Source organism: Oncorhynchus clarkii, chromosome 7 (genome assembly GCF_045791955.1).
Source record: "Oncorhynchus clarkii lewisi isolate Uvic-CL-2024 chromosome 7, UVic_Ocla_1.0, whole genome shotgun sequence".
Classification (NCBI taxonomy): Eukaryota; Metazoa; Chordata; class Actinopteri; order Salmoniformes; family Salmonidae; genus Oncorhynchus; species Oncorhynchus clarkii.
In genome coordinates this window covers 39,074,527-39,102,363 of record NC_092153.1, presented here as the reverse complement: position 1 = coordinate 39,102,363, position 27,837 = coordinate 39,074,527, and the positions used below count along the sequence as shown (strand labels likewise).

The 27,837-nt window shown below is 43.3% G+C and overlaps 1 protein-coding gene across 2 annotated transcripts; it reads left to right on the top strand.

The window, feature by feature from the left end:
* Nucleotides 1–86: 86 nt before the first annotated feature.
* Nucleotides 87–24,991, top strand: LOC139413268 (Mov10 RNA helicase a). 2 transcript variants are annotated; one of them, XM_071160451.1, is made up of 21 exons: nucleotides 87–365; nucleotides 493–598; nucleotides 3,181–3,377; nucleotides 3,625–3,866; nucleotides 5,601–5,856; nucleotides 6,036–6,176; nucleotides 6,306–6,468; nucleotides 6,882–7,033; nucleotides 7,113–7,283; nucleotides 8,152–8,299; nucleotides 13,665–13,826; nucleotides 13,997–14,100; nucleotides 14,287–14,384; nucleotides 14,658–14,756; nucleotides 15,557–15,665; nucleotides 15,806–15,923; nucleotides 16,419–16,610; nucleotides 16,702–16,773; nucleotides 17,183–17,308; nucleotides 21,118–21,206; nucleotides 23,101–24,991. In XM_071160451.1, the coding sequence occupies exons 1-21, from the start codon at nucleotides 241–243 to the stop codon at nucleotides 23,246–23,248; spliced, it is 3,018 nt and encodes a 1,005-aa protein (XP_071016552.1). In that variant the 5' UTR covers nucleotides 87–240; the 3' UTR covers nucleotides 23,249–24,991. The 2 variants fall into 2 exon arrangements, with proteins under 2 accessions (XP_071016552.1, XP_071016553.1); XM_071160452.1 differs by lacking the exons at nucleotides 87–365; nucleotides 493–598 and having other exon boundaries at nucleotides 3,314–3,377; nucleotides 3,630–3,866.
* Nucleotides 24,992–27,837: the final 2,846 nt, after the last annotated feature.

Below are 27,837 nucleotides of genomic sequence, written 5' to 3'. Positions count from 1 at the left end.
CGTTCATATTCTGTGAAAGTTTGGTTTCAAACTACTTTTCGTTCCTGCGCTCAGTAAGCACTTTGCAGATATGTCCCTGAAACGCTGAAACAGTATTTACTGTATGCACACGTGAACACACGGCGCCGAAAAGCGAATAGGGGGTTGCCATTTTGACCATAGCCAATACATTTAATTTGTTTCCACTGTCTGCAATACAATCATTATTCAAAACACTATCAATCGTTGTTACGTTGCAACATGCCGTCGCTCATGGACTCGCTCGAATCCGGATTGGACTTCATAGAATTCCTCGGAGAGAGGAAATCGACTATGTCGGATAGAAAAGAACTTCGTGACATTTACAATTTAGAATTCAAATGCAGGTAATGAAAAGGATTGGTTTTCAAAGGCTAACTAACTGTGACACCTGACCTGTCATAGACGGCCTAATAGTACACGGTATGCTTCAGTCAGACAGCTGACATATGACTACATGGTTTTGTTTTTCAGGGAAGGAATGAAAGACCCCCACTTTTCCAACGTTCTATATGCCCTGCTGAAATTCAACAAAGTCCGCATACGACAGGGGAAATTATACTTTAATGTCAAACCCCAGGTAATAATACCTTATTGCACTTTCCAACCCTGATCAGCTCTATTCTACTGTAGTTATTATGTTCTTGATGTGAGGCTCAGCCTCAAACTAAGGCACCACTCAATGTTTGGCCAAAGGGAAGACAAGTGAAACAGATGATTGATCAGCATATGGGCTATGTGCTTGTCAGGTAATACATAGAGCTCAATATCCCCTTTACGCCCTTGTGGATATGCCCTAGACCAGGTATTCCCAAACTGGGGTACGCCAAATAAAAATGTGATTCACATTTAAAATAAAAATATTTAAATTCACATTTTCAAACAGTCCATTTATATTTTCCAACAGGGCTATACATTTGGGTGTGTTTTTTTCTCTCTCGCCTGAGTAGCCTCGTTTAACTGCCAAAAATAAAATTAAACCATCTAGTGTTCAGTGAAATAACAACACAATGTCAAATACAGGAAGCCTCGTCAAATAATTAACATCCAATCACATTAACCGTTACTCTCTCGCGGAAATTCCACTAACGGTTGGTACGTAGCCAAACGTAGCTGCTGCTCATTCCTTTTGCAGATAAATGGTGCAAACAAGTAAGGCCCGCGCAATAGAGACACATCGCAGCTTTACTGGTAGTACCTGCACCTGTCGACGACACAAGTTGTTCTGCTTCCACGAGCACATCCAATGCTAGCATCAGTAATTCTACAGTTGTTATCCCAGCTAGCATGGACACTGACAGTTGTGAATCTGATGCAGCCAATGAGCTACTGCCCTCTTACCCGGGAAAGCACCAAACAACAGACAGGGACGTTGGACCATCGAAAAGGTGCAAATATGATGAGAACTACATTGATATGAGGTTCACTTATATTGGTAGTTGTGCCTTTCCTCAACCACAGTGCAAAAGTACTATCGCACAACTCAATGAAACCTTCACTCTTGCGAAGACTTTTAGAAACAAAGCATGCCAATGTGAAAAATAAGCCATGGGAGTTTTATGAGCGAGAGTTAAGACGACTTTTGCGTAGTAAGACGTGTATAAAAGCAACATATACCATTAATTAGAAGGGGCTATAAGCATCTTATATATGGTGAGCTACTGAGTGGCTAGGACAGGCAAGCCCCATACTATTGTGGAGTACTTAATTATTCCGGCTGCCGTGGATATGGCTGGGACATTGCTGGGGGAAAAGGCCCAAAAATTATACAGACAATGCCTTCATCAAACAGCACTGTTTCACGACACATCAGCGACATGACAGGAGTTGTTTTGAAACAATTACTGCTTTGCATACAAGCCACTGAATTATATGCGTTACAGCTGGATGAGTCAACAGACCTGGCGTGGCACAGCTCCTGGTATATGTCCGTTACGTTTATGGGGGGTCAATTAAGGAAGAGATGCTCTTCTGCAAACTACTGGAAACCAGAACAACAGGAAAGGATATGTTTAAAGTACTGGACAGCGTTGTGACATGAAGTGGACTTTGGTGGTCAAGATGTGTTGGTATCTGTACTGATGGCGCAAAAGCCATGACAGGGAGACATCGTGGAGTGGTAACGCGCAGTTGGTCCCGACGCCACTTGGGTGCACTGCAGTATCCACCGAGAGGCTCTTGCTGCCAAGGTAATGCCGGACAGCTTAAAATACGTTTTGGACACTACAGTGAAAATGGTTAACTTTGTTAAAACAAGGCCCCTGAACTCGTGTGTATTTTCTGAACTATGCAATGATATGGGCAGCGACCGTGTAACGCTTTTACAACATACTTAGAAGTGCGCTGGTTACCAAGGGACAAAGTATTGACACGTTTTTTTGAATTGAGAGACGAGTTTAAAGTTTTGTTTACTGACCATAATTTTCACTTGTCTGACGGCTGGCATGATGAGGAGTTTCTCACATGACTGGCCTGTCTGGGTGATGTTTTTTCTCGCCTGAATGATCTGAATCTAGGATTACAGGGACTCTCCGCAACTACATTCAATGTGTGGGACAGAATTGAGGCTATGATTAAGAAGTTGGAGCTCTTCTCTGTCTGCATTAACAAGGACAACACACAGGTCTTTCCATCATTGTATGATTTTTTTGTGTGTAAATGAACTCAAGCTGAAGGACAATGTCAGATGTGATATAGCAAAGCACCTGAGTGAGTTGGGTGCGCAATTACACAGGTACTTTCCTGAAACGGATGACACAAACTGGATTCGTTATCCCTTTTGTTGCATGCCTTACCGACAAGAGAGCCTCATCGAAATTGCAACAAGTGGTTCTGAGAAAATTGAATTTATTCAGAAGCCACTGCCAGATTTCTGGTTTGGGCTGTGCTCAGAGTATCCTGCCTTGGCTAATCGAGCTGTTAAGACACTGATGCCCTTTGCAGCCACATACCTACAGTATGTGAGAGTGGATTCTCAGCCCTCACTAGCATGAAAACCGAATACAGGCACAGACTGTGTGTAGAAAATAATTTAAGACTGAGACCCTGGTGCTAGAGGGGGTACGCAGCTGGAGGTTGAATGTTTGAAGGGGTACGGGACAATTAAAGGTTTGGGAACCACCGCCCTAGACAATATCTTCTTCCTGGTCTCTGGTATGACAGGTCCGAGTGTACTACTGTGACCAGTGGAGGAGACCTTCAGTACGTCAACAACAGGACAATATCACACCTCAGGAAAATGGAGGAGCCCCAGAGCCTTTCTCTCCTCTCACATCCTCTTCCGCTACCCCTGTCGACACTGTGTTGACACCCAAGAAGAGGCTCGCTAAAGAAATCCTCCAAAGCCTAAAGGTGAACAGGTAAGATATTGTGTGAGCTCCTACTGTATAAGACTGGTTAGCGACCAGTCAGATGTGACAACAAGATAGCCATTAGATTAGTTGCAGCAGTTGGTCCATGTCCTATCTAGATTGTATGGGGATCATGTAGATGATGATCTTCTGTGGTTTGACTGGTATGTCCTCCCCCCTCTCTCCCTCTCTTCTCTCTCTCTCTCTCTCTCTCTCTCTCTCTCTCTCTCTCTCTCTCTCTCTCTCTCTCTCTCAGGGCAGAGTTGACCTCTGACAAGGGCGGCATTGAGATCACTTCAGATCCTGAGATGACCAATGGTAAAGTCACGTTCAGCGTGGAGCGCCTGCAGGAAACGTTTGCAGTCAAGTTCTATATTTCTAACAACGGAGCGAGCTGTGTGTATTTCACCTATTACACAGCTCTGCACAGGATCCGCTGTTTTACACTGATGGACGAGAGAAGAGTGACTCGGGCCTGTCCGCTCTTCCTATGTCCAGGTGAGAAAAAGTCGAGCACCATCTGTCTCAATGCACTGTCAAATTTGTCTGAATTCATTAGGCTTTGCAAACAAATGAACACCTTAAAATAAATTAACTTCTAGTGAGTTTGCCCTCACACCTTCTCTATTAAACCCTGCCTGGGTACAGTGAGGGAAAAAAGTATTTGATACCCTGCTGATTTTGTACGTTTGCCCACTGACAAAGAAATGATGCGTCTATAATTTTAATGGTAGGTTTATTTGAACAGTGAGAGACAGAATAACAACAAAAAAATCCAGAAAAACGCATGGCAAAAATGTTATACATTTATTTGCATTTTAATGAGGGAAATAAGTATTTGACCCCTCTGCAAAACATGACTTAGTACTTGGTGGCAAAACCCTTGTTGGCAATCACAGAGGTCAGACGTTTCTTGTAGTTGGCCACCAGGTTTGCACACATCTCAGGAGGGATTTTGTCCCACTCCTCTTTGCAGATCTTCTCCAAGTCATTAAGGTTTCGAGGCTGACGTTTGGCAACTCGAACCTTCAGCTCCCTCCACGGATTTTCTATGGGATTAAGGTCTGCAGACTGGCTAGGCCACTCCAGGACCTTAATGTGCTTCTTCTTGAGCCACTCCTTTGTTGCCTTGGCCGTGTGTTTTGGGTCATTGTCATGCTGGAATACCCATCCACGACCCATTTTCAATGCCCTGGCTGAGGGAAGGAGGTTCTCACCCAAGATTTGACGGTACATGGCCCCGTCCATGCGGTGAAGTTGTCCTGTCCCCTTAGCAGAAAAACACCCCCAAAGCATAATGTTTGACGGAGGGGGTGGTGTTCTTGGGGTCATAGTCAGCATTCCTCCTCCTCCTCCAAACACGGCGAGTTGAGTTGATGCCAAAGAGCTCCATTTTGGTCTCATCTGACCACAACACTTTCACCCAGTTGCCCTTAATCATTCAGATGATCATTGGCAAACTTCAGACGGGCATGTATATGTGCTTTCTTGAGCAGGGGGATCTTGCGGGCGCTGCAGGATTTCAGTCCTTCACGGCGTAGTGTGTTACCAATTGTTTTCTTGGTGACTATGGTTCCAGCTGCCTTGAGATCATTGACAAGATCCTTCCGTGTAGTTCTGGGCTGATTCCTCACCATTCTCATGATCATTGCAACTCCACGAGGTGAGATCTTGCATGGAGCCCCAGGCCGAGGGAGATTGACAGTTATTTTGTGTTTCTTCCATTTGCGAAAAATCGCACCAATTGTTGTCACCTTCTCACCAAGCTGCTTGGCGATGGTCTTGTAGCCCATTCCAGCCTTGTGTAAGTCTACAATCTTGTCCCTGACATCCTTGGAGAGCTCTTTGGTCTTGGCCATGGTGGAGCGTTTGGAATCTGATTGATTGATTGCTTCTGTGGACAGGTGTCTTTAATACAGGTAACAAGCTGAGATTAGAAGCACTCCCTTTAAGAGTGTTACCTGCATAAAAGACACCTGGGAGCCAGAAATCTTTCTGATTGAGAGGGGGTCAAATACGTATTTCCCTCATTAAAATGCAAATCAATTTATAACATTGTTGACATGCTTTTTTCTGGATTTTTTTGTTGTTATTCTGTCTCTCACTGTTCAAATAAACCTACCATTAAAATTATAGGCTGATAATTTATTTGTCAGTGGGCAAACGTACAAAATCAGCAGGGGATCAAATACTTTTTTACCCCCACTGTATGTGTTGTGTTGTTTTTCACAGGGGAAAGCTATGATGTAGAGGTTCACTATTGGCTGCATCATTATGGCCATTTCCCTGCCACCATGTACTTTGAGTTCTGCATGGAGTCAGACCCTCCAGGCTCCTCTAAGCCCTTCTGCATAGTGAGGGAGATGGAGGCATCAGCCAGGACTCACTTAGCTGTGGAGCTGGGGCCTTTCGCTCCCTTCAAGCCTTGTCAAGTGGCGCCATACAAGCCTGTGGACACGGTGATAGTTGAGGGAGAGCCCCCTGAAAGGTACAGTAAGACAAAAGTGATGTTTACCCATTTGTTTACCCATTTTCATCAATAGTCATATACTGTACATACTTTGTTCTAATTCTAATAAGCTTTCTTTTCACATTGTTTATGTGGCTTGATAATGATATTCCTTATAGTCAAACGTTACATTTCATCGTTCTCATTTGTCACGGCAGATCTGTTGTCCAGCCTCTGAAAATGCTAGTGAAACTCAGAGACTATAAGTATCCCTTTTATCTGAAGGACCTGGCTAAACAGAGACTGGAGGACTCTGAGTACCTCTCACCTACAGCCAGACAGAAGCTCTCATCGGTGAGGTCAGTGTGCTGCCTGCCTGCTGGGATCAATAACTGCCTAGACCCCATCCTCCCCAGACTGATAGCTCCTGTACTTGAAGGTCATTCTCATTGACAATTCTGTCTTGTCTCTGTCTATGTTCTTCCCAGAAACCTCCTTAAATGCCCCCTGAAGATGAGGAACTACCACCATCGCTTCCACCTCCTGCTGCACCTGGAGGAGATCCAGATGGAGGTGGACATCAAGAAATATGACCTCCATCACCAAACCATGACTCAGGATAGGGACAACAGAAGACTCCTGGTTCTACAAGTAAGAAAAGGCAAAAGGCCATAATGTACTGTATGCCTGCAGTCGTCAATCAATCAATCGCATTTATTTATAAAGCCCTTCTTACATCAGCTGATGTCACAAAATGCTATACAGAAACCCAGCCTAAAACCCCAAACAGCAAGCAATGCAGGTGTGGAGAGAGAGAGAGAGAGAGAGAGAGAGAGAGAGAGAGAGAGAGACAATGATCAGAGAGGACTATGATGACTTAAAGTGATTGACAGTCTTTTTTTTTTTTTTTTTACCTCAAAGTTGTGTAATGAGTTCCCATCTCGTGCTCTGTTTTGTTTAGATTCAGTGATATAACTCAACCCCAAATTAATGGGTACGATCACTGACTAAATATCACTCTAACCATAAGTATGCTGAGTGGCTTTCTCCATGATATTCACCAGGTCCCGGGTGTGGCAGAGAATAGGCCATCTGTCCTTAGGGGAGACTGCCTGAAGGTGGCCAAGTCTGAGGACAAGGTCCAACCCATCACAGTGTATACAGGCTACGTTCATAGAGTGGAGCTAGAAAGAGTCAAGCTGGGCTTCTCAAAGAGGTAAGAGAGAGGCCACCCATAATGTTGCAATGCAATGGCCATCTGTAGGATACTTTCCAACCCCCTCCCTTCCTCTCAGGCTGGTGCAGAGCTTCATCAGTAACACAAGGTTTGACGTGGAGTTCACCATCAACCGTTTCCCCTTGAAGCTGCAGCACCGGGCGGTGGACCTGGCAGAGAAGCACCAGATGGACGAGGTGCTCTTCCCATCGGGCTCTGGAGTCCGGACTACCCTCATGCCCAAACTCAGGTCTGGATTCCCCCATTCCAGCCAATAGCAAAGCACTCACACTGGCTTTGCTCTGTTGTTGTGGGTTGATGGTTGTGTCATTATACACTCATGTAATCGCAAGAACCGTTCAACTCCATTAGTATGGAATCACAAACCAATTACGATGATGTATCTGCGGTAATTACAGTGTCGCTACACAAGTACGAGAGCAACTTCATCTAAAGTGTTTCAATGACATTTCATACCAAATGACAAACTGTAGATGTGAAGGAATGAATATCTCTCTCAGAGGAAGGTCACAGACAGAAGCGTTGGTGTGATTCCCATTATATAATGCCATTTTGTAAGGAGTGTCGCCATGACATTTCAAAACGTAGATTGTGAATGGCTCCTCTCATATTTCTAATTTTGTTCCCTTCCGGCCTCTCGGTTTCATGTCAGTGACTAGACCTCATTAATGAGTTTGAAATCTGTCTGCCTTTTGTTAGCCTAAAAAGTCCCACGCTTATCACAAGATAGCAAGACATTTCCCCAAGGAGTTTTATTCAAATAAAGGATCCAACTGGCAGCTCTGTCTGTGTCAATTAGGCGGGGCACATATCTAGTTTCTACATCACATACCTTCTCGTAGTTTAGTGGCTCCATTTCTTCGGTTTCAGTGTGTACTTGACATGCAAAAACATATTTTCCTATTCCGGATCAAACAGTTTGAGTGGAAACAGTTGATGACAGCAGATAAGCCTGGCATGTGATCTAAGTGATCGTTATCTCCTTCTGTCTCCAGCATCTTCTTTTTAAACATATTTTTGATTGGAGAATACAGGTTGATACATATGATATGACATTGTAGTAACAATGGTCCAATGTTTCCTCCACATTTCTCCAGCATGTTTAATCGTCAGCTGGAGAACAACCCGGAACAACATGCAGCCATCCAACGCATCGTGTCTGGGGCCTCCAAGCCTGCTCCTTACCTGGTGTTTGGACCTCCAGGGACCGGCAAGACTATCACTCTAGTTGAAGCCATGAACCAGGTATAAACTCCCCCATCACAGAAAAATAAAGTATGACATATTGCATAGATGTTCTATGATGTGTCTTAATATTTGATGTACCATTTCGTCTTCACTCGCTTTGATGGGGCAGTGGAGCGCTCATATTCTATATACCGTATGTAACATTATATGTAAATAGCATAACATAGCACTAGATAAAAACAATATGTACCCTCCCTCATTCTGACTGTTGATCTTTCAATTGTGTAAATATTCCATAACACATTATCAATTGCAAAACAAATGCATTTACTATGTTAAAATATGCCATAAGAAACCTCAGGACACTAAATGTAAATTGTCTGAAAATGTATTTATTGATCCAGAAGCGCATAGACTGTCAATACTAAAATAAGACAATAGTGTATTTTCTGACTGTAAGACAAGAGTTGCCTGCCCAGCTAATGGTCCATCCAAACTACACCTAAACTATATTGAAAAATGTTCACATGTGCAGTATAATAATAGATGTAGCCTAAAGACAAAATTCCATTGACTGATGGGTCGAATCATCCTACAAAGGTCCATGTAGGCCAGAGGTTTTGATTTGCTATACCCTATTGGAAAGAGCAGATTGTAAGGTTTTTAATTAACCTGGTTTTGCCAATAAGTTCTCAATTTTTTTGTTGTTGATGGGCTCTTTTTCAAAACATAACTATTTCCTATAATTATCGTGGCTCCACGTGTTCCACATGTGAGTTACTGGCGACAATCAGCGATAGCCATTTGGAAAACATAATTTATATTTTATTCTGTTATATTCCATTATATTCTTACTGTAAAATACACACTGAATATACAAAACATTAAGAACACCTGCTCTTTCCATGATGTAGACTGACCAAGTGAATCCAGGTGAAAGTTATGATCCCTTATTGAGGGTGAATGGGTAAAGCAAAAACATTTAAGTGCCTTTGAACAGGGTATGGTAGTAGGTGCCAGGCGCATCGGTTTGTGTCAAGAACTGCAACGCTGCTTGGTTTTTCACACTCAACAGTTTCCCGTGTGTATCAAGAATGGTCCACCATTCAAAGGACATCCAGACAATTTGGCACAACTGTGGGAAACATTGGAGTCAAACTGGACCAGAATCCCTATGGAATGCTTTCGACACCTTGTAGAGTCCATGCCCCGACAAATTGAGGCTGTTCTGAGGGCAAAAAGGGGGAGTGCAACTCAATATTAGGAAGGTGTTCCTAATGATTGATATTCTCTGTGTGGTAGGGCAGGGAATTATAAGCATGTGATGTCTGCTACATGTACATTTTTAAAGAATGGCGCTGGAGGGGAAGGCTGCCGTTTTACGGCCTCCTAACCAATTGTACTATTTTGTGTTTTTTTTTCTCTCACATTTTTTGTAACCTATTTTGTACATAATGTTGATTCTACCGTCTCTTATGACCGAACAGAGCCTCTGGATATCAGAACAGTGAACACTCACCTCGAACTGGACAAAGATTTTTTCTTTAATGAGTCTGATCAAAGGATATAATGTTTCTACCGGACAAGGCCCAAATCCCTGTCATTCACATGAAGAAAATAAGGAGATACAGAGGTTGCAGATCAGGGGGCCTTGTGATAATTTGTCGATGAGTGTGCAACCTGCCTCTACCATCTGTTATATTGCACAACTTGCAATCACTGGAGAATAAACTGGATGAGCTCCGTTTGAGACTATCCTACCAACTGGACATTAAAAACGGTAATATCTTTTGTTTCACCGAGTCGTGGCTAAACGACGGCATGGATAATATACAGTTGGCTGGGATTTCCGTGCATCGGCAGGACAGAATGGCTACGTCCGGTAAGACGAGGGGTGGGGGTGGTCAGATGACACGGATGCTACGCTACAGGACTGTTTTCCTAGCACAGACTGGAACATGTTCCGGTATTCATCCAATGGCATTGAGGAGTATAACCACCTCAGTCATCGGCTTCATCAATAAGTGCATTGACGATGTCATCCCCACAGTGACCAAATATCCCAACCAGAAGACATTGATTACAGGCAACATCTGCACCGAGCTAAAGGTTAGAGCTGCCGCTTTCAAGGAGCAGGAATAATCTGTACATGTTTCAAGCAGACCACCATAGTCCCTGTGCCCAAGAAAGCGAAGGTAACCTGCCTAAATGACTACCGCCCTGTAGCACTCACGTCAGTAGCCATGGAGTGCTTTGAAAGGCTGGTTATGGCTCACATCAAAACCATCATCCCGGAAACCCTCGACCCACTCCAATTTGCATACCGCCCCACACATGACGCAATCTCAATCACACTCCACACTGCCCTTTCCCACCTGGACAAAAGGAACACCTATGTGAGAATGCTGTTCATTGACTACAGCTCAGCGTTCAACACCATAGTGCCCACGAAGCTCATGACTAAGCTAAGGACCCTGGGACTGAACACCTCCCTCTGCAACTAGAACCTGGACTTCCTGACGGCCGCCCCCAGGTGGTAAGGGTAGGCAACAACACATCGGCCACGCTCATCCTCAACGCCCTCAGGGGTGCATGCTTAGTCCCCCCTGTACTCCCTGTTCACCCACAACTGTGTGGCCAAGCACAACTGTAGACCAGATCACAGAAAACGATGAGACAGCCTATAAGGAGGAGGTTTGACACCTGGCAGTGTGGTGCCAGGACAACAACCTCTCCCTCAACGTGAGCAAGACAAAGGAGATGATCATGGATTACAGGAAAAGGAGGGCTGAACACACCCCCCATTCACATCGACGTGGCTGTAGTGCAGCGGGTCGAAAGTTTCAAGTTCCTTGGTGTCCACATCACCAACAAACTATCATGGTCCAAACACACCAAGAAAGTTGTGAAGAGGGCCCGACAATGCCTTTTCCACCTTGGCATGGTTCCACAGATCCTCAAAACATTCTACAGCTGCACCATTGAGAGCATCCTGACCGGTTGCATCACCGCCTGGTATGGCAACTGCTCGGCATCCGACCGTAGTGTGTATGGCCCAGTACATCACTGTAGCCAAGGTTCCTGCCATCTAGGACCTATATACTAGGCGGTGTCAGAGGAAGGCCCAAAAAATTGTCAAAGACTCCAGTCATAGGCTGTTCTCTCTGCTACCGCACGGCAAGCGGTACCGGAGTGCCAAGTCTAGGTCCAAAAGGCTCCTTAACAGCTTCTTCCCCCCCAAGCCATAAGACTGCTGAACATGAGATTGTAACCCCCCCCCCCGTTTGTTTTTACACTGCTGCTACTCGCTGCTTATTATCTATGCATATTCACTTTACCTCTACCTACATGTACAAATTACCTCGACTAACCTATACCCCCGCACATTGACTCTTTACCGGTACCCCCTGTATATAGCCTCATTTGTTATTTTATTGTGTCTTTCATTTTTTGCTTTTGTTTATTTACTAAATGTTTTTTTTAAATATTGCATTGTTGGTTAATGGCTGGTAAGTAAGCATTTCACAGTAAGGTCTACATCTGTTTTATTCTGCGTATGTGACTAATAACATTTGTTTGATTTAATTGGCATGGTGCAGCCTAATAGCCTTGGCTACTAAGCGCAGATAAATACAAAAACAATTATTTGTTAAAAATTGTCTTAGTATCATGTTTTTTATGACCTTCCTAAACAAAATATTAATGTTGTCTTTGTGACTGTGTATATTAAATGGATTTATTCGGCTGGCGGCTATTGTTACTTGTGGAGGCTGGCTATTCTACTGTTAAATATGCATATGGTCACTTTGAGGTAGAAATGCTCAAAGTTTTTGTATTTTATTATTAACTCAGCAAAAAAGGAAACGTCCTCTCACTGTCAACTGCGTTTATTTTCAGCAAACTTAACATCTGTAAATATTTGATTGAATAAGATTGAACAAGATTCAACAACTGAGACATAAACTGAACAAGTTCCTCAGACATGTGACTAACAGAAATTGAATAATGTGTCCCTGAACAAAAGGGGGTCAAAATCAAAAGTTACAGTCAGTATCTGGTGTGGACACCAGTTGCATTAAGTACTGCCGTGCATCTCCTCCTCATGGACTGCCCAGATTTGCCAGTTCTTGCTGTGAGATGTTACCCCACTCTTCCACCAAGGCACCTGCAAGTTCCCGGACATTTCTGGGGGGAATGGCCCTAGCCCTCACCCTCCGATCCAACAGGTCCGACAAGTGCTCAATGGGATTGAGATCCGGGCTCTTCGCTGGCCATGGCAGAACACTGACATTCCTGTCTTGCAGGAAATCACGCACAGAACGAGCAGAATGGCTGGTGGCATTGTCATGCTAGAGGGTCATGTCAGGATGAGCCTGCAGGAATGGTACCACATGAGGGAGGAGGATGTCTTCCCTGTAACGCACAGCGTTGAGATTGCCTGCAATGACAACAAGCTCATTCCGATGATGCTGTGACACACCGCCCCAGACCATGACGGACCCTCCACCTCCAAGTCGATCCCGCTCCAGAGTACAGGCCTCGGTGTAACACTCATTCCTTTGACTATAAAAGCAAATCCGACCATCACCCCTGGTGAGACACAACCGCGACTCATCAGAGAAGAGCACTTTCTGCCAGTCCTGTCTGGGCCAGCGACGGTGGGTTTGTGCCCATAGGTGACGTTGTTGCCTGTGATGTCTGGTGAGGACCTGCCTTACAACAGTCCAGCCTCTCTCAGCCTATTGCGGACAGTCTGAGCACTGATGGAGCGATTGTGAGTTCCTGGTGTAACTCAGGCAGTTGTTGTTGCCATCCCTTACCTGTCCCGCAGGTGTGATGTTCGGATGTACCGATCCTGTGCAGGTGTTGTTACACGTGGTCTGCCACTGCGAGGACGATCAGCTGTCCGTTCTGTCTCCCTGTAGATCTGTCTTAGGCGTCTCACAGTACAGACATTGCAATTTATTACCCTGGCCACATCTGTAGTCCTCATGTCTCCTTGCAGCATGCCTAAGGCACGTTCACGCAGATGAGCAGGGACTCTGGGCATCTTTCTTTTAGTGTTTTTCAGAGTCAGTAGAAAGGCTTCTTTAGTGTCCTAAGTTTTCATAACTGTGACCTTAATTGCCTACCGTCTGTAAGCTGTTGGTGTCTTAACGACAGTTCCACAGGTGCATGGGAAACAGTGTTTAATCCCTTTAAATCTGTGAAGTCATTTGGATTTTTACGAATTATCTTTGAAAGATGGTTCCTGACGTTTATTTTTTTGCTGAGTTTTCTCAAAGTACTGCTACAGTGTAATATACACATATTTAGGAAAAGTCAGGGACAGGTTGGTTCAAGGTTTTTTATTGAAGTTTGAAAACGGTCAGATTGACCATCTTGGCGGTTCTAGTGTTAAACGTTATGCCTGTGTTTTCAGTTGAACAGAGTGGATCCTCTGTGCCACATTCTGGCATGTGCCCCATCTAATAGTGCATCAGACCTGTTGTGTGAGAGGCTGCTGGGTCACATGGACCCTCACTGTGTCTACCGTCTCTATGCCAGCAGCAGACCCCTCAGCACGGTGCCCCAAAATCTCCTGGTGAGGTTCACACATATTACATGAGGTTGTAGGCCACTTGCATGGTGAAAAAAGGTTAAACAAATAAAATACATTGAGAATACAAGTCTCAACAGATTTTTATACTCACTGACATTTCACTGTGTGTCCTTTCCAATGACTCTCCCTCTCCGTGTTCTTCGGCATTCCAGAAACATTGTAACTGGGACGCGAGCCAGGACAGCTTTGTGTTTCCCACAAAGGAGGTTTTGATGGGCTACAAGGTCATCATCACCACACTGGTGACAGCAGGACGGTACGGCTCATTTTTACAGTAGAAAGGCTGAATGGTTTTATACTGCTGTAAGAACCGATTTGCAGTGTGCAATTACTAAAGTTGTTACATTGTGCCTACAGATTATTACAGTTTTACACAAAATATATCCTTTTTCCTGATGAAGTCTCTCTGTTTAACCACTGTGTGTTGGTGTTCCTTTCCTAGGCTTGTGTCCGGCGGCATCCCAGTCGGTCACTTCACCCATGTGTTCATTGATGAGTCGGGTCAAGCAGTGGAGCCAGAGAGCATCATTGGGATCGCAGGTGAGATAGATAATACCAGGGAGGGCTCTGTTCAATGTGTGAGCCCTATATTAGATTGTACACCATAGGCCTGGCTTGTGGTCAGTAGGGAACAACTCAGCAAAACGTTCTGTAACAGATAACAAAAATCTGTCATCGTATTGGATAAACGCCTGTTGCACCTCGTCTATTTCACTATATTTCAAAATGCTTCATCCCGTTTTGGCCCTAGTGAACATGACCATATTGGCTTGCTACTATCCAGTAGCCAATGGCTGCCTCTTGTATCCACAGGCCTGCTCCATCCAGAGGAGGGCCAGCTGGTATTGGCTGGAGACCCTCAGCAGCTAGGACCCGTCTTACGATCCCCCCTGGCCATGCAGTATGGAATGGGTAGGCTCTAATGCGCAATCAATGAAGCATACCCAATGACTATATTCAATAAACAATCCCCATTTCTGTCATGGGTCATAGCTGGAATATCAGCAAGCTCAATGTACTATAAGCGGGGGTGAAAGTAAGGCGGTACGGTCTGGTGCGGTGTCCCAGCAAAATAAATAGTGGCGGTACGCCATACTGGTAAAACATGAGCCTATCACAATAATTAAAAGAAGACTAGGATATTACACCACTTTTTATCATTACTGCATGAAAAAAAGAACTTGAAAACGGGTGAGAGAACCTACGCTCCAAAATGTGATGTCGTTCGACGAGAACACTGACATTTTGTCAAGGCAGAGATGAGGGGCCGACACTGAGACATTGACGCATAAATTCTGCCCTAATGACATTCGGCAAATGTCATTACATTTTTCTGTGTAACAGATGTCCCTTTCCATTCACCACTGTTTGGAGGCTGGAAATATGTTGCTCGTGGATGAACGTGCACGGGTAGCCTAGTAAAGGAGCCCTTTGAAGTGATAGTTTAACAGTCAGATTAAACCATTATGACTGGTTGTGTTTATCCCTAAATGAAAGGTAATACATTTTATAAGTTAAATGACAGATCTTTACGACTACGCCAATAGAGATCCTATTGAATTAATAGGGGTTCTATATGTCATTCTATGATTAGGCCCAGAATTTTTGGGGGTCACACACACAAGCTTGTGCGCATCTCGAACGCCCCGTACTGGGAAGAAATGGATTCTTCTTTCTCCCATGACTATAAGATTAACTTTTGTGTATCCCAGGGATTTCTTTGCTAGAGAGACTGATGAAAGACAACCCACTGTATCAGAAGGATGGAGAATTTGGACACTTTGACAGTCGCTTTGTGACCAAGCTCCTTCGCAACTACAGGTCTGGGCTCTGGGATTTCTTCCATCCTGTTCTTTCCAGTGTTGCTCTTTTGTAACGTCGTTTGATTAGATAATTCTGAGCTCATCTACCTTAACTATTTCCTTTACCCTCTTCCTTTCGTCTCTTCTCTTCCTCCCCAGGTCCCACCCTGCTATTCTGAAGATTCCCAATGAGCTCTTCTATGAGAAGGAGCTGCAGGTGTTTGCAGACCAGTGGGATCGTGAAACCTACTGCAACTGGGAGCATCTGCCCAAGGAGGTGTGACAAGTGTTATTTTTGTACAGGTTCTGCTAGCACCATCTCTGATTCAAGCGTTTTCTTCCCGTTCAGTGCCCACTGAACATTATTCCGATTTGAGGTTTGTTAGGTGTGTGAGTTAGTGTTGTTGCACCTCTCCAGGGTCTCTTCTCCTCAGGCAGCTCAGTAATTACAATGTCAGCGCGTGCCTGTCTGTCTGTCTGAGGCATGGCTGCTCCCCTCTGACCACAGAGCTATTCCTGAATCCCCATTAACATTAGTAGCAGCATATTTATAAAAAAAACAACAAAAAAAACATCTCCCTCTTTCTCAAACATGCAGCAACAGGTTTATGTGGACTGCTGTTTCTCCTGATTTCTTAATGAATATTTAAAAGGTAAAATATGAGTGGCCATGTTGCAGAAAGCTGAATCTTAATCATGGGTTAAGTTGTGATTGTGTGGGTGGTGTAAATGTCTCCAGTATTGTTTGCAGTCCTGTGGTCCTTCTGTGTAGGGGTTCCCACTGATATTCCATGGAGTGTTGGGAAAGGATGAGAGAGAAGGCAACAGTCCGTCCTTCTTCAACGTGTCAGAGATTGAGGTCCTGGTGGACTACCTCACCAAGTTGATGAAGACCCAGGGCAAGAAGGGCCTGCCCAAACTGTCCCCTAAAGACATTGGCATCATCGCTCCCTATAGGAAACAGGTGAGACGTCATCCATGGAGTTAAAGCACCCATCATTAACTATACCTGATGTGCAGGAGTTTTACCTAAGTTAATCTGCTGTTTTTATCAGGTTGAGAAAATCCAAAAAGCTCTGAATTTTGTCAAAGAGTTGAGTCAATGGAAGGACATCAAGGAGCTCAAGGTGAGTCCTGTGTTATACATCAGTCTTACAACCTGAGGCCTTTGTTTAGATGAGGCGTTAAAGGTGCAATATGCTGAAATCGCTCCGCCATTTCCTGGTTTCTAAAATTCAAATTGTTCACCTAATTTCAGTTTATGTGACAAAACACATTGTACCATCTAATCCGCTGTGAAATATATTTTCAATAACCTAAAATATTGTATTTTCAGCTGTTTGAAGCTAAAAACTAAAGTTAAGAACGGGAAGCAAAGAAATAGCGCACATAGAACAGATCTACAGCTTCTTAGACGTTCTTTCAATGAGAAGGACATATCTATAACTTACATTTCTATGTGACTTTGGTCGGGTAACCCAAAAAGTTACATATTGAAGCTTAAACTGTTGATGAAGCATGTTGTTGTTGTTTCAGGTGGGTTCAGTGGAGGAGTTCCAGGGACAGGAGAGAAAGATCATCATGGTCTCTACCGTCCGCAGCAGCATCAACTACGTCAAGATGGACCAAGACTTTAACATTGGCTTCCTCACTAACGAGAAGGTCTTTCCCAGCACTTACCTTTTGCTCACTCTTGCTCTATATGATGTCTGTGTGCGCCCACATGCGTGTGTTTTGTGTCCGCATGTGTACATTGTGTGTATGCATAAATAATAGTGTAATAGTGCATCATTATCCTATTTCCCAGCATGCTCTATTGCAGGTTGATTTTTATAACATTTTGTTTCAATATTTATGTGTTTGCATGTATATTGACTGATTAATTAATCTTCTGCTACTCAAATATAAAAAACATACATTCTTCTCAACTAATCCAATATGTTAGTTGGACTATTTACACCCGTTACTGAAAAGGTCATTCCAGTTTAGATGCCTTTACGTAGTCTCATTTCTTACTCTTCCCAACTCTGGCAGTCATTCTGAATGCAGGTTGCGGGTGAATAAATATTCAAAATGTTGGATATCCCCACTCTGGCTGGATTCCAATAGGAATGACACATTACTTTGCAAGCCAGCATAATGTGACTTGCAGGCCTGATGTGGCTTGTAACCATGAATTTCAAGCCACTATATCAGGGTAAAAACTAGGCTCTCAACATAAGGCCTTATGAAATACATGTATTGTCTTAAAGAATTCCATTTTAATGATAACATATTTGCTTAGGATCTTACTTGGGGAATGCAACAGGAATGAAAATGGATGAATGCAACAAATACAGTCATAGGTGGTAACTCTACAATTCACTTGAAAGGCAAGGCACTCTGGGAAATATGCAAATAATGCTTTACAATTAGCAATATGTTAATTTAACACTGAAAAGTGTGGACCCATATAGATACTGGACCAGTGTTAAATTGAACACTCTCAGTGTTGATTTAACACTGGCTAATTTTCTGTGTACTAGACCCAAGAGAAAGTATTAGCTTTTCACCATGTCCTGCAGTGAAACACTAAGATTTAGAACGCCAGCTAACTGCAACTGTAAATCACCATTTTTACATCACTGGCAGGAGAGAACATTTTGGAACTCCCAAAAATTGCTGAATTTATAGAGTAGCTACGAGTCTGAGAATGAGTTTATGGCAGAGGATGAAATAACTTTACTTAGGGAGACAATAAACCTACTGAAGCCGTTCATGTTTGTGCCGATCATTGCCCCAGATCAGAGAGTTCGTTCTCGTAGCACTGATAACACGGACAGTCATTGTCCTGTTGAGAAACAAATGATAGTCCCACTATGCTCAAACCAGATTGGTTGGCGTGTCGCTGCAGAATGCTGTGGTAGCCATGCTGGTTAAGTGTGCCTTGAATTCTAAATAAATCACTGACAGTGTCACCAGCAAAGCACCATCACACCTCCTCCTCCATGCTTCACGGTGGGAACTACACATGCGGAGATCATCCGTTCATCGACTCTGCATCTCACAAAGACACGGCGGTTGGAACCAAAAATCCCAAATTTGGACTCACCAGACCAAAGGACAGATTTCCACCAGTCTAATGTCCATTGCTAATGTTTCTTGGCTCCAGCAAGTCTCTTCTTATTGGTGTCCTTTAGTAGTGGTTTCTTTGCAGAAATTTGACCATGAAGGTCTGATTCACACAGTCTCCTCTGAACAGTTGATGTTGACATGTCTGTTACTTGAACTCTGAAGCATTTATTAGGGCTGCAATTCCCGAGGGTAAACTTATGAACTTATGCTCTGCAGCAGAGGTAACTCTGGGTCTTCCTTTCCTGTGGCGGTCTTCATGAGAGCCAATTTCATCATAGCGCTTGATGGTTTTTGCGAATGCTCTTTCAAAGTTCTTGAAATGTTCCGTATTGACTGACCTTCGTGTCTTAAAGTAATGATGGACTGTCGTTTCTCTTTGCTTATTTGAGCTGTTCTTGCCATAATATGGACTTGGTCTTTTACCAAATAGGGCTATCTTCTGTATACCACCCTACATTGTCACAACACAACTGATTGGCTGACATACAGTGCCTTGCGAAAGAATTCGGCCCCCTTGAACTTTGCGACCTTTTTCCACATTTCAGGCTTCAAACATAAAGATATAAAACTGTATTTTTTTGTGAAGAATCAACAACAAGTGGGACACAATCATGAAGTGGAACGACATTTATTGGATATTTCAAACCTTTTTAACAAATCAAAAACTGAAAAATTGGGCGTGCAAAATTATTCAGCCCCCTTAAGTTAATACTTTGTAGCGTCACCTTTTGCTGCGATTACAGCTGTAAGTCGCTTGGGGTATGTCTCTATCAGTTTTGCACATCGAGAGACTGACATTTTTTCCCATTCCTCCTTGCAAAACAGCTCGAGCTCAGTGAGGTTGGATGGAGAGCATTTGTGAACAGCAGTTTTCAGTTCTTTCCACAGATTCTCGATTGTATTCAGGTCTGGACTTTGACTTGGCCATTCTAACACCTGGATATGTTTATTTTTGAACCATTCCATTGTAGATTTTGCTTTATGTTTTGGATCATTGTCTTGTTGGAAGACAAATCTCCGTCCCAGTCTCAGGTCTTTTGCAGACTCCATCAGGTTTTCTTCCAGAATGGTCCTGTATTTGGCTCCATCCATCTTCCCATCAATTTTAACCATCTTCCCTGTCCCTGCTGAAGAAAAGCAGGCCCAAACCATGATGCTGCCACCACCACCATGTTTGACAGTGGGGATGGTGTGTTCAGGGTGATGAGCTGTGTTGCTTTTACGCCAAACATAACGCTTTGCATTGTTGCCAAAAAGTTCAATTTTGGTTTCATCTGACCAGAGCACCTTCTTCCACATGTTTGGTGTGTCTCCCAGGTGGCTTGTGGCAAACTTTAAACGACACTTTTTATGGATATCTTTAAGAAATGGCTTTCCTCTTGCCACTCTTCCATAAAGGCCAGATTTGTGCAATATACGACTGATTGTTGTCCTATGGACAGAGTCTCCCACCTCAGCTGTAGATCTCTGCAGTTCATCCAGAGTGATCATGGGCCTCTTGGCTGCATCTCTGATCAGTCTTCTCCTTCTATGAGCTGAAAGTTTAGAGGGACGGCCAGGTCTTGGTAGATTTGCAGTGGTCTGATACTCCTTCCATTTCAATATTATCGCTTGCACAGTGCTCCTTGGGATGTTTAAAGCTTGGGAAATCTTTTTGTATCCAAATCCGGCTTTAAACTTCTTCACAACAGCATCTCGGACCTGCCGGGTGTGTTCCTTGTTCTTCATGATGCTCTCTGCGCTTTTAACGGACCTCTGAGACTATCACAGTGCAAGTGCATTTATACGGAGACTTGATTACACACAGGTGGATTGTATTTATCATCATTAGTCATTTAGGTCAACATTGGATCATTCAGAGATCCTCACTGAACTTCTGGAGAGAGTTTGCTGCACTGAAAGTAAAGGGGCTGAATAATTTTGCACGCCCAATTTTTCAGTTTTTGATTTGTTAAAAAAGTTTGAAATATCCAATAAATGTCGTTCCACTTCATGATTGTGTCCCACTTGTTGTTGATTCTTCACAATAAAATACAGTTTTATATCTTTATGTTTAAAGCCTGAAATGTGGCAAAAGGTCGCAAAGTTCAAGGGGGCCGAATACTTTCGCAAGGCACTGTATAAAATCTCACATATAGAATCTCACGTGTAAAATATATTTGATGGTTACTACATGATTCCTTATGTGTTATTTTGTAGTTTTGACATCTTCACTATTATTCTACAATGCAGAAAGTAGTAGAAATAAAGAAAAACCCTGGAATGAGTAGGTGTGTCCAAACTTTTGACTGGTACTGTATGTCCCGTCTTTCTGTGCAACTGTCAGCTGACCCCACCATGTCCTCTCTTCTCTACAGAGATTCAATGTGGCCATGACCAGAGCCAAGGCCCTGCTGATAGTGGTGGGAAACCCTGTTATCCTCAACAAGGACCCAACTTGGGAGCGGTAAGACCTTTGTTCTCCCAATGGCCAAGGAAAGTTAACATGAGGAGAATGTTAACTATCCTCTGTAGAATGGTATGAATCCACTCTGACCACTGAGGATGACAATTAGTGTAGGAGGAATATGATTGTAATATAATAATTCAATCTGACTCCATAATCACGTGAATAAATGCAATTAGGCCTTAAGCATCTCTGGCAAGTCTAGCAAGAAAGCTAGTCTTGCATCACCTGTCCCATTAACTATAATTACACGTGTCTAAGATAACTGTTATGCAATTAACAATGTCCAGATACTATGAGCTAATTCTAGCGATCGAAGTTCCAGCATTGAGTCAAGCTTAGCGCAGAGATGTAAAGTTAGAACCCAAGCACAGGCTATGTGTAGTGTAAATAAAATGTACCATTAGACCATTACATCAAAGAATAATTAAGGAAAATATTACTCTGAAATATGAGGACTACCGTACATATTGTGTGTCCTGTATAGTCATAAGGATTGGCGGATGTCCGGCCCCCTAGTAACCTCCCTAGAAACCTATCAGGGTCAGGGAGAGTTTAAGAGAGGTTTATGGTACCCCCTAGACTCTCAGGCTCCGGTCGTGGGGGATGGGGATTTGGAGTGTGCAGCTCAGGGTTGCGAGGTGCTGATGACATCACCAGCAAGGAATTCGTAACAATTCCAGTTATGCAATAAGAATACAATTATCAAAGAGTACACACTAGAAGTCTTACATTTAAAAAGATAGAGCATCATTAAGCATAACAAATACACTACTATGGCATACAAAGTATGACATTGTTTTACAATGACTCCCTGAACAAAGCAACACTTTTTTTGTCCTAACCAGGACAGAACTCCTCTTCAATAACCCTCTCTGTTTCATTTCCATCACTCTGCTTTGCCAAAACAATTAAACAAAAGCATAACAATTCACACACATTTCTCTCGTCTAATCAACACAATAATAGGAGCGCACAATCTGGGCTGCTCCCACTTTGAACTGACCGGCTCCCGGCAAACACTTTAGCAAAGCAACTCTGGGGGAAAAATGAATCCATAACATGTACAGTACAATCAGGAATATCAACATTCACAGCTCTTTATGAACTCTTGAAACAATTGAAACATGACAAATTAATTCACAGTAACATTCATTTTGTCAAGTTTCATCATTCTTTACACCTCCGTCAGTAATCCCCAGGGCTCCATGGGAAGGTCCCGCCCCGGAAAAAGCCAATGGCGGCGGTGTGTTTCACTCCTGTGATATGCAAACATACGGCCATCCAAACCCGGACAATGCCATAAATTGTGATCAAATCATCACGCTGTGCTGGCGTCAGCAAGTCACCAGACACAAGGGCCACCCTCTCTCATTTCTTTCCCATGACACTCTTAGGAAACAAAGGTGCTATCTAGAACCAAAAAGGGTTCTTCGGCTGTCTCCATAGGAGAACACTTTTTAGAGCTCCTTTTGGTTCCAGGTAGAACCCTTTTGGTTCCAGGCAGAACTCTTTTGGGTTCCATGTAGAGGGTTATACATGGATCACAAAATTGTTCTGCTTACACCAAAAAGGGATCTACTTGGCACCAAAAAGGGTTCTTCCATGGGAGCAGCTGCAGAACCCTTTTGGAAACCTCCACCGCCACATACACATATTGGTGCTCTCTTCTCTTTTCTTACATACCAAAGTTGATTAAAGAACCCAGGACAACTCCTAGTTATAGTTGCTATATGTATGGCTCAGTTGGTAGAGCATGGTGCTTTCAATGCCAGGATTGTGGGTTTGATTCCCAAGGCCACCCATACGTAACATGTATGTACACATGCCTGTAAGTGGGTTTGGATTATTTAATAAATGTTTTTAGCTCACTCAACACTGTCTGTGTGTTCAGGTTTATCAGCTATTGTGTGGAGGAGCAGGGGTACACTGGCTTCGACTTCACTGACGCTGAAGGAGAAGAAGATGTAGTAACACGACTGGCTTCCCTTAAAATCATGGTGGAGTCTTCTACTGGTCTGGCAGAGGAGAGTGACCTCTAGCAGTATGTCCATCCAGAGTGGAGGACTGAGCAGTAGCCCTCTGGACACCAGCAAAGCTGGGCAGGAGCTAGGGCTGTGGCGGTCATGACATTTTGTCAGCTGGTCTCATGGTAATTGACAGTTAATTAACATAAACATGTTTAGCATCTCCAGGCCTCCACGCATATAAGCCGCTGATGCACGCCTTTGGAACATCTACATTTAAAAAAAGTCAAAATAAATCCATTTTAATATACACAATCACAATAAATCCATTATTTATTTTAGGCAGGTCTAAAGAAACATGATATGAAGATAATTTGTTTTCAGAAGAACAGAATATGAGTTGAGAATATTTATTTATTTAACCTTTATTTAACCAGGAAGGGCTCATTGAGATTTGAAATCTCTTTTTCAAGAGCATCCTGGCCAAGATAGGCAGCACCAAGTCATTACACAAATACAGACAGACAACATGAAAGACTACAAGTAATCTAGTAAAAACCATAGAATTTACAAGAGCAAAATCATAAAACAGAAAATTAAAAACATTGACAGGTCAGGGAATCAGTCTCAAAATCCTTCATCAGTGATTTAAAAGTATTTTGTAAGGCGTTCCAAGCAGATGGCGCAGAGTACATAAAAGCCCTTTTACCAAATTCAGTTCGGACATTTCTAACAGTTAGCAGGATAAAGTCCTGCGAACGAAGAGAGTACCCACCACATTTCTGAACAATAAAAATGCCCAAATAAAATGGTATTAAACCCAAAATGGCTTTGTAAATAAAAGTATACCAGTGACTGAGCCTATGAGTGACTAGAGAAGGCCAGCCAGCCCTGGTATATAAAGTGCAGTGGTGCGTAAGTGTTTTGCAGTTTAAATAAATCTCAATGCGTCTTGGAAGCATTCATATATAAAATATCCCCATAGTCTAGTAAAGGCATAAATGTAGCCTCGTGGCTTCAAAAGAAAAATAGGCCTTATTCCTAAAATAAAATCCCAACTTCAGCTTAATTTTTTTGCAAGTTGTTGAATATGCAATTTAAAAGAGGCCATAATCAATTAAAATTCCAAGATATTTATATGAGGTTACACTCTGAATTTCATTGCCCTGACAGGTAGTAATAGGTGAAAGTTTCACAGATCTATTTCTTGCTTTAGAAAACACCATTAGTTTAGTTTTGTCAGTATTGAGGATAAGCTTCAATTCAATTGGCACAACAATAAATAACAGTATCATCAGCATAAAAGTGAAGTTACTCATTTTTCAAATTTTTGTCTAAATTAATTAGAAATAGTGAATAAGAGGGGACAAATTACAGAGCCCTGGGGCACACCATTACAGACAGACAATTTAATATGAGTATGTTATCTGGCTATAGGCTGTAGGCTTGTTCATTTTGTAGACAAGAAATGCTTTTAAATCCCATTCCATTATTTTATATCATAGGATTTTATAGTAAGAAGAATATAATTGAACTTAGCTGAATAAAACAGAAAGGATATTTTTCCCATTTCGGAGCGAGTGTGCATATGAAGTGGCAATGTTGAGCGTTAAAGTGATAATTTGAACAGGTCTTATACAGTGCACTGTGAAAGTATTCAGACCCCTTGACTTATTCCACTTTTTGTTACGTTATAGCCTTATTCTAAAATGGATGAAATTGTTTTTTTCTCTCTCATCAATCTACACACAATACCCCATAATGACAAAGCATTGTTTTCAAATGTATTCAAAATAAACAACTGAATTATCACATTTACATAAGTATTCAGACCCTTTACTCAGTACTTTGTTGAAGCACAATTGGCAGCGATTACAGCCTCGAGTCTTCTTGTATTTGGGGAGTTTCTCCCATTCTGCAGATTCTTTCAAGATCTGTCAAGCTGGATGGGGAGCGTCGCTGCACAGCTGTTTTCAGGTCTCTCCAGAGATGTTAGATTGAGTTTAAGTCCGGGCTCTGGCTGAGCCACTCAAGGACATTCAGAGACGTGTCCTGAAGCCGCTCCTGCATTGTCTTGGCTGTGTGCTTAGGGTCATTGTCCTTTTGGAAGGTGAACCTTCGCCCCAGTCTGAGTTCCTGAGTGCTCGGGAGCAGGTTTTCATCAGGCGTCTCTCTGTACTTTGCTCCATTCATCTTTCCCTTGATCCTGACTAGTCTCCCAGTCCCTGCCGCTGAGTGCTGGTGAAAGGAATGAAGGAGAGAGAGGAGGAGATGGAAATGCACGGTGGTGAGATATATTCTGTAGCTAAAAGTAATGTCAGCCTATTCATTATGAAAATATAAAAAACACCCTAGGCTATTCAAAATCAAATAAAAATGTACTATAGTTGTAGGCTTAGCCACCCTGCATAATCGATGAACCAACAGCATTGCCTAGGCCTAAATGTTTTCCCCCAGACTCATGGATAGAACGTTTGGAGTGTAGCATAAGGTAACCAGTCCATCCAGTATGCATAATAACACAGTCCATACTCAAAGGTGATTACTAGAAGGTATTTAATTTTGTAGTATAGGCTGCTAGACCAATTATCTACCAAATACATCTTAAATGCGTAAAATGCAGTAGGCTATGTATTGTATAACGGCACAATCATTATTTTAATTCAGTTTTTTTTTCGGGCTTGGGCTCATAAGCCTATGCATAAGCTCTAAAATGCATATGGGGTTTTGAATTAATGATCACCAGAAAGATCGGTCCATTTCGGTATGTTAGGCTTTGAAACAACATCCTCAATGACCATGTTTTCCACGGTCTCAACCTGCTTCTTTCTTCGAATTGATCATTCACAGTGAGGTAAGTTTTAAAAGCACAATACGGTTTTGATGTGATTTTTGAAACGCATTTGCGTTGATGTCAGAGTGGTTAGAGGGACAATAGAGCCCTGAGTACCAGGCCATTGGTGACCTGATGGTTGTGAGCGAGTTGGGTACTACCAATGCATGTCCAGAGTGCATTAAAGGAGATTACTGTGACTCTCAACGGTCACATGACATTTTACTGCGGTCATGAGTCATGACTGCCAGTGGCGGTAATATGGTCACCGCAACAGCCCTTGGGAGCTACAAAATTATACTGGAGGTACTGTACCTCTCAAAACAGATATTCCACAGACATATTTTTGCTGCCTTTTGTGAACTTTATATCAAAATGAAGTATAGCGTTCCAATCAATTGGCAACAACTACACTGCTCAAAAAAATAAAGGGAACACTAAAATAACACATCCTAGATCTGAATGAATGAAATATTCTTTAATAAATACTTTTTTCTTTACATAGTTGAATGTGCTGACAACAAAATCACACAAAAATGATCAATGGAAATCAAATGTATCAACCCATGGAGGTCTGGATTTGGAGTCACACACAAGTGGAAAACCACACTACAGGCTGATCCAACTTTGATGTAATGTCCTTAAAACAAGTCAAAATGAGGCTCAGTAGTGTGTGTGGCCTCCACGTGCCTGTATGACCTCCCTACAACTCCTGGGCATGCTCCTGATGAGGTGACGGATGGTCTCCTGAGGGATCTCCTCCCAGACCTGGACTAAAGCATCCGCCAACTCCTGGATAGTCTGTGGTGCAATGTTGCGTTGGTGGATGGAGCGAGACATGATGTCCCAGATGTGCTCAATTGGATTCAGGTCTGGGGAACGGGCGGGCCAGTCCATAGCATCAATGCTTTCCTCTTGCAGGAACTGCTGACACACTCCAGCCACATAAGGTCTAGCATTGTCTTGCATTAGGAGGAACCCAGGGCCAACCACACCAGCATATGGTCTCACAAGGGGTCTGAGGATCTCATCTCGGTACCTAATGGCAGTCAGGCTACTTCTGGCGAGCACATGGAGGGCTGTGCGGGCCCCCAATGAAATGCCACCCCACACCATGACTGACCCACTGCCAAACCGGTCATGCTGGAGGATGTTGCAGGCAGCAGAACGTTCTCCACGGCGTCTCCAGACTGTCACGTCTGTCACATGTGCTCAGTGTGAACCTGCTTTCATCTGTGAAGAGCACAGGGCGCCAGTGGCGAATTTGCCAAACTTGGTGTTCTCTGGCAAATGCCAAACATCCTGCACGGTGTTGGGCTGTAAGCACGACTCCCACCTGTGGACGTCGGGCCCTCATACCACCCTCATGGAGTCTGTTTCTGACCGTTTGAGCAGACACATGCACATTTGTGGCCTGCTGGAGGTCATTTTATAGGGCTCTGGCAGTGCTCCTCCTTGCATAAAAGCGGAGGTAGCGGTCCTGCTGCTGGGTTGTTGCCCTCCTATGGCCTCCTCCACGTCTCCTGATGTACTGGCCTGTCTCCTGGTAGCGCCTCCATGCGCTGGACACTACGCCGACAGACACAGCAAACCTTCTTGCCACATCTCGCATTGATGTGCCATCCTGGATGAGCTGCACTACCTGAGCCACTTGGGTGGGTTGTAGACTCCGTCTCATGCTACCACTAGAGTGGAAGCACCGCCAGCATTCAAAAGTGACCAAAACATCAGCCAGGAAGCATAGGAACTGAGAAGTGATCTGTGGTCCCCACCTGCAGAATCACTCCTTTATTGGGGGTGTCTTGCTAAATGCCTATAATTTCCACCTGTT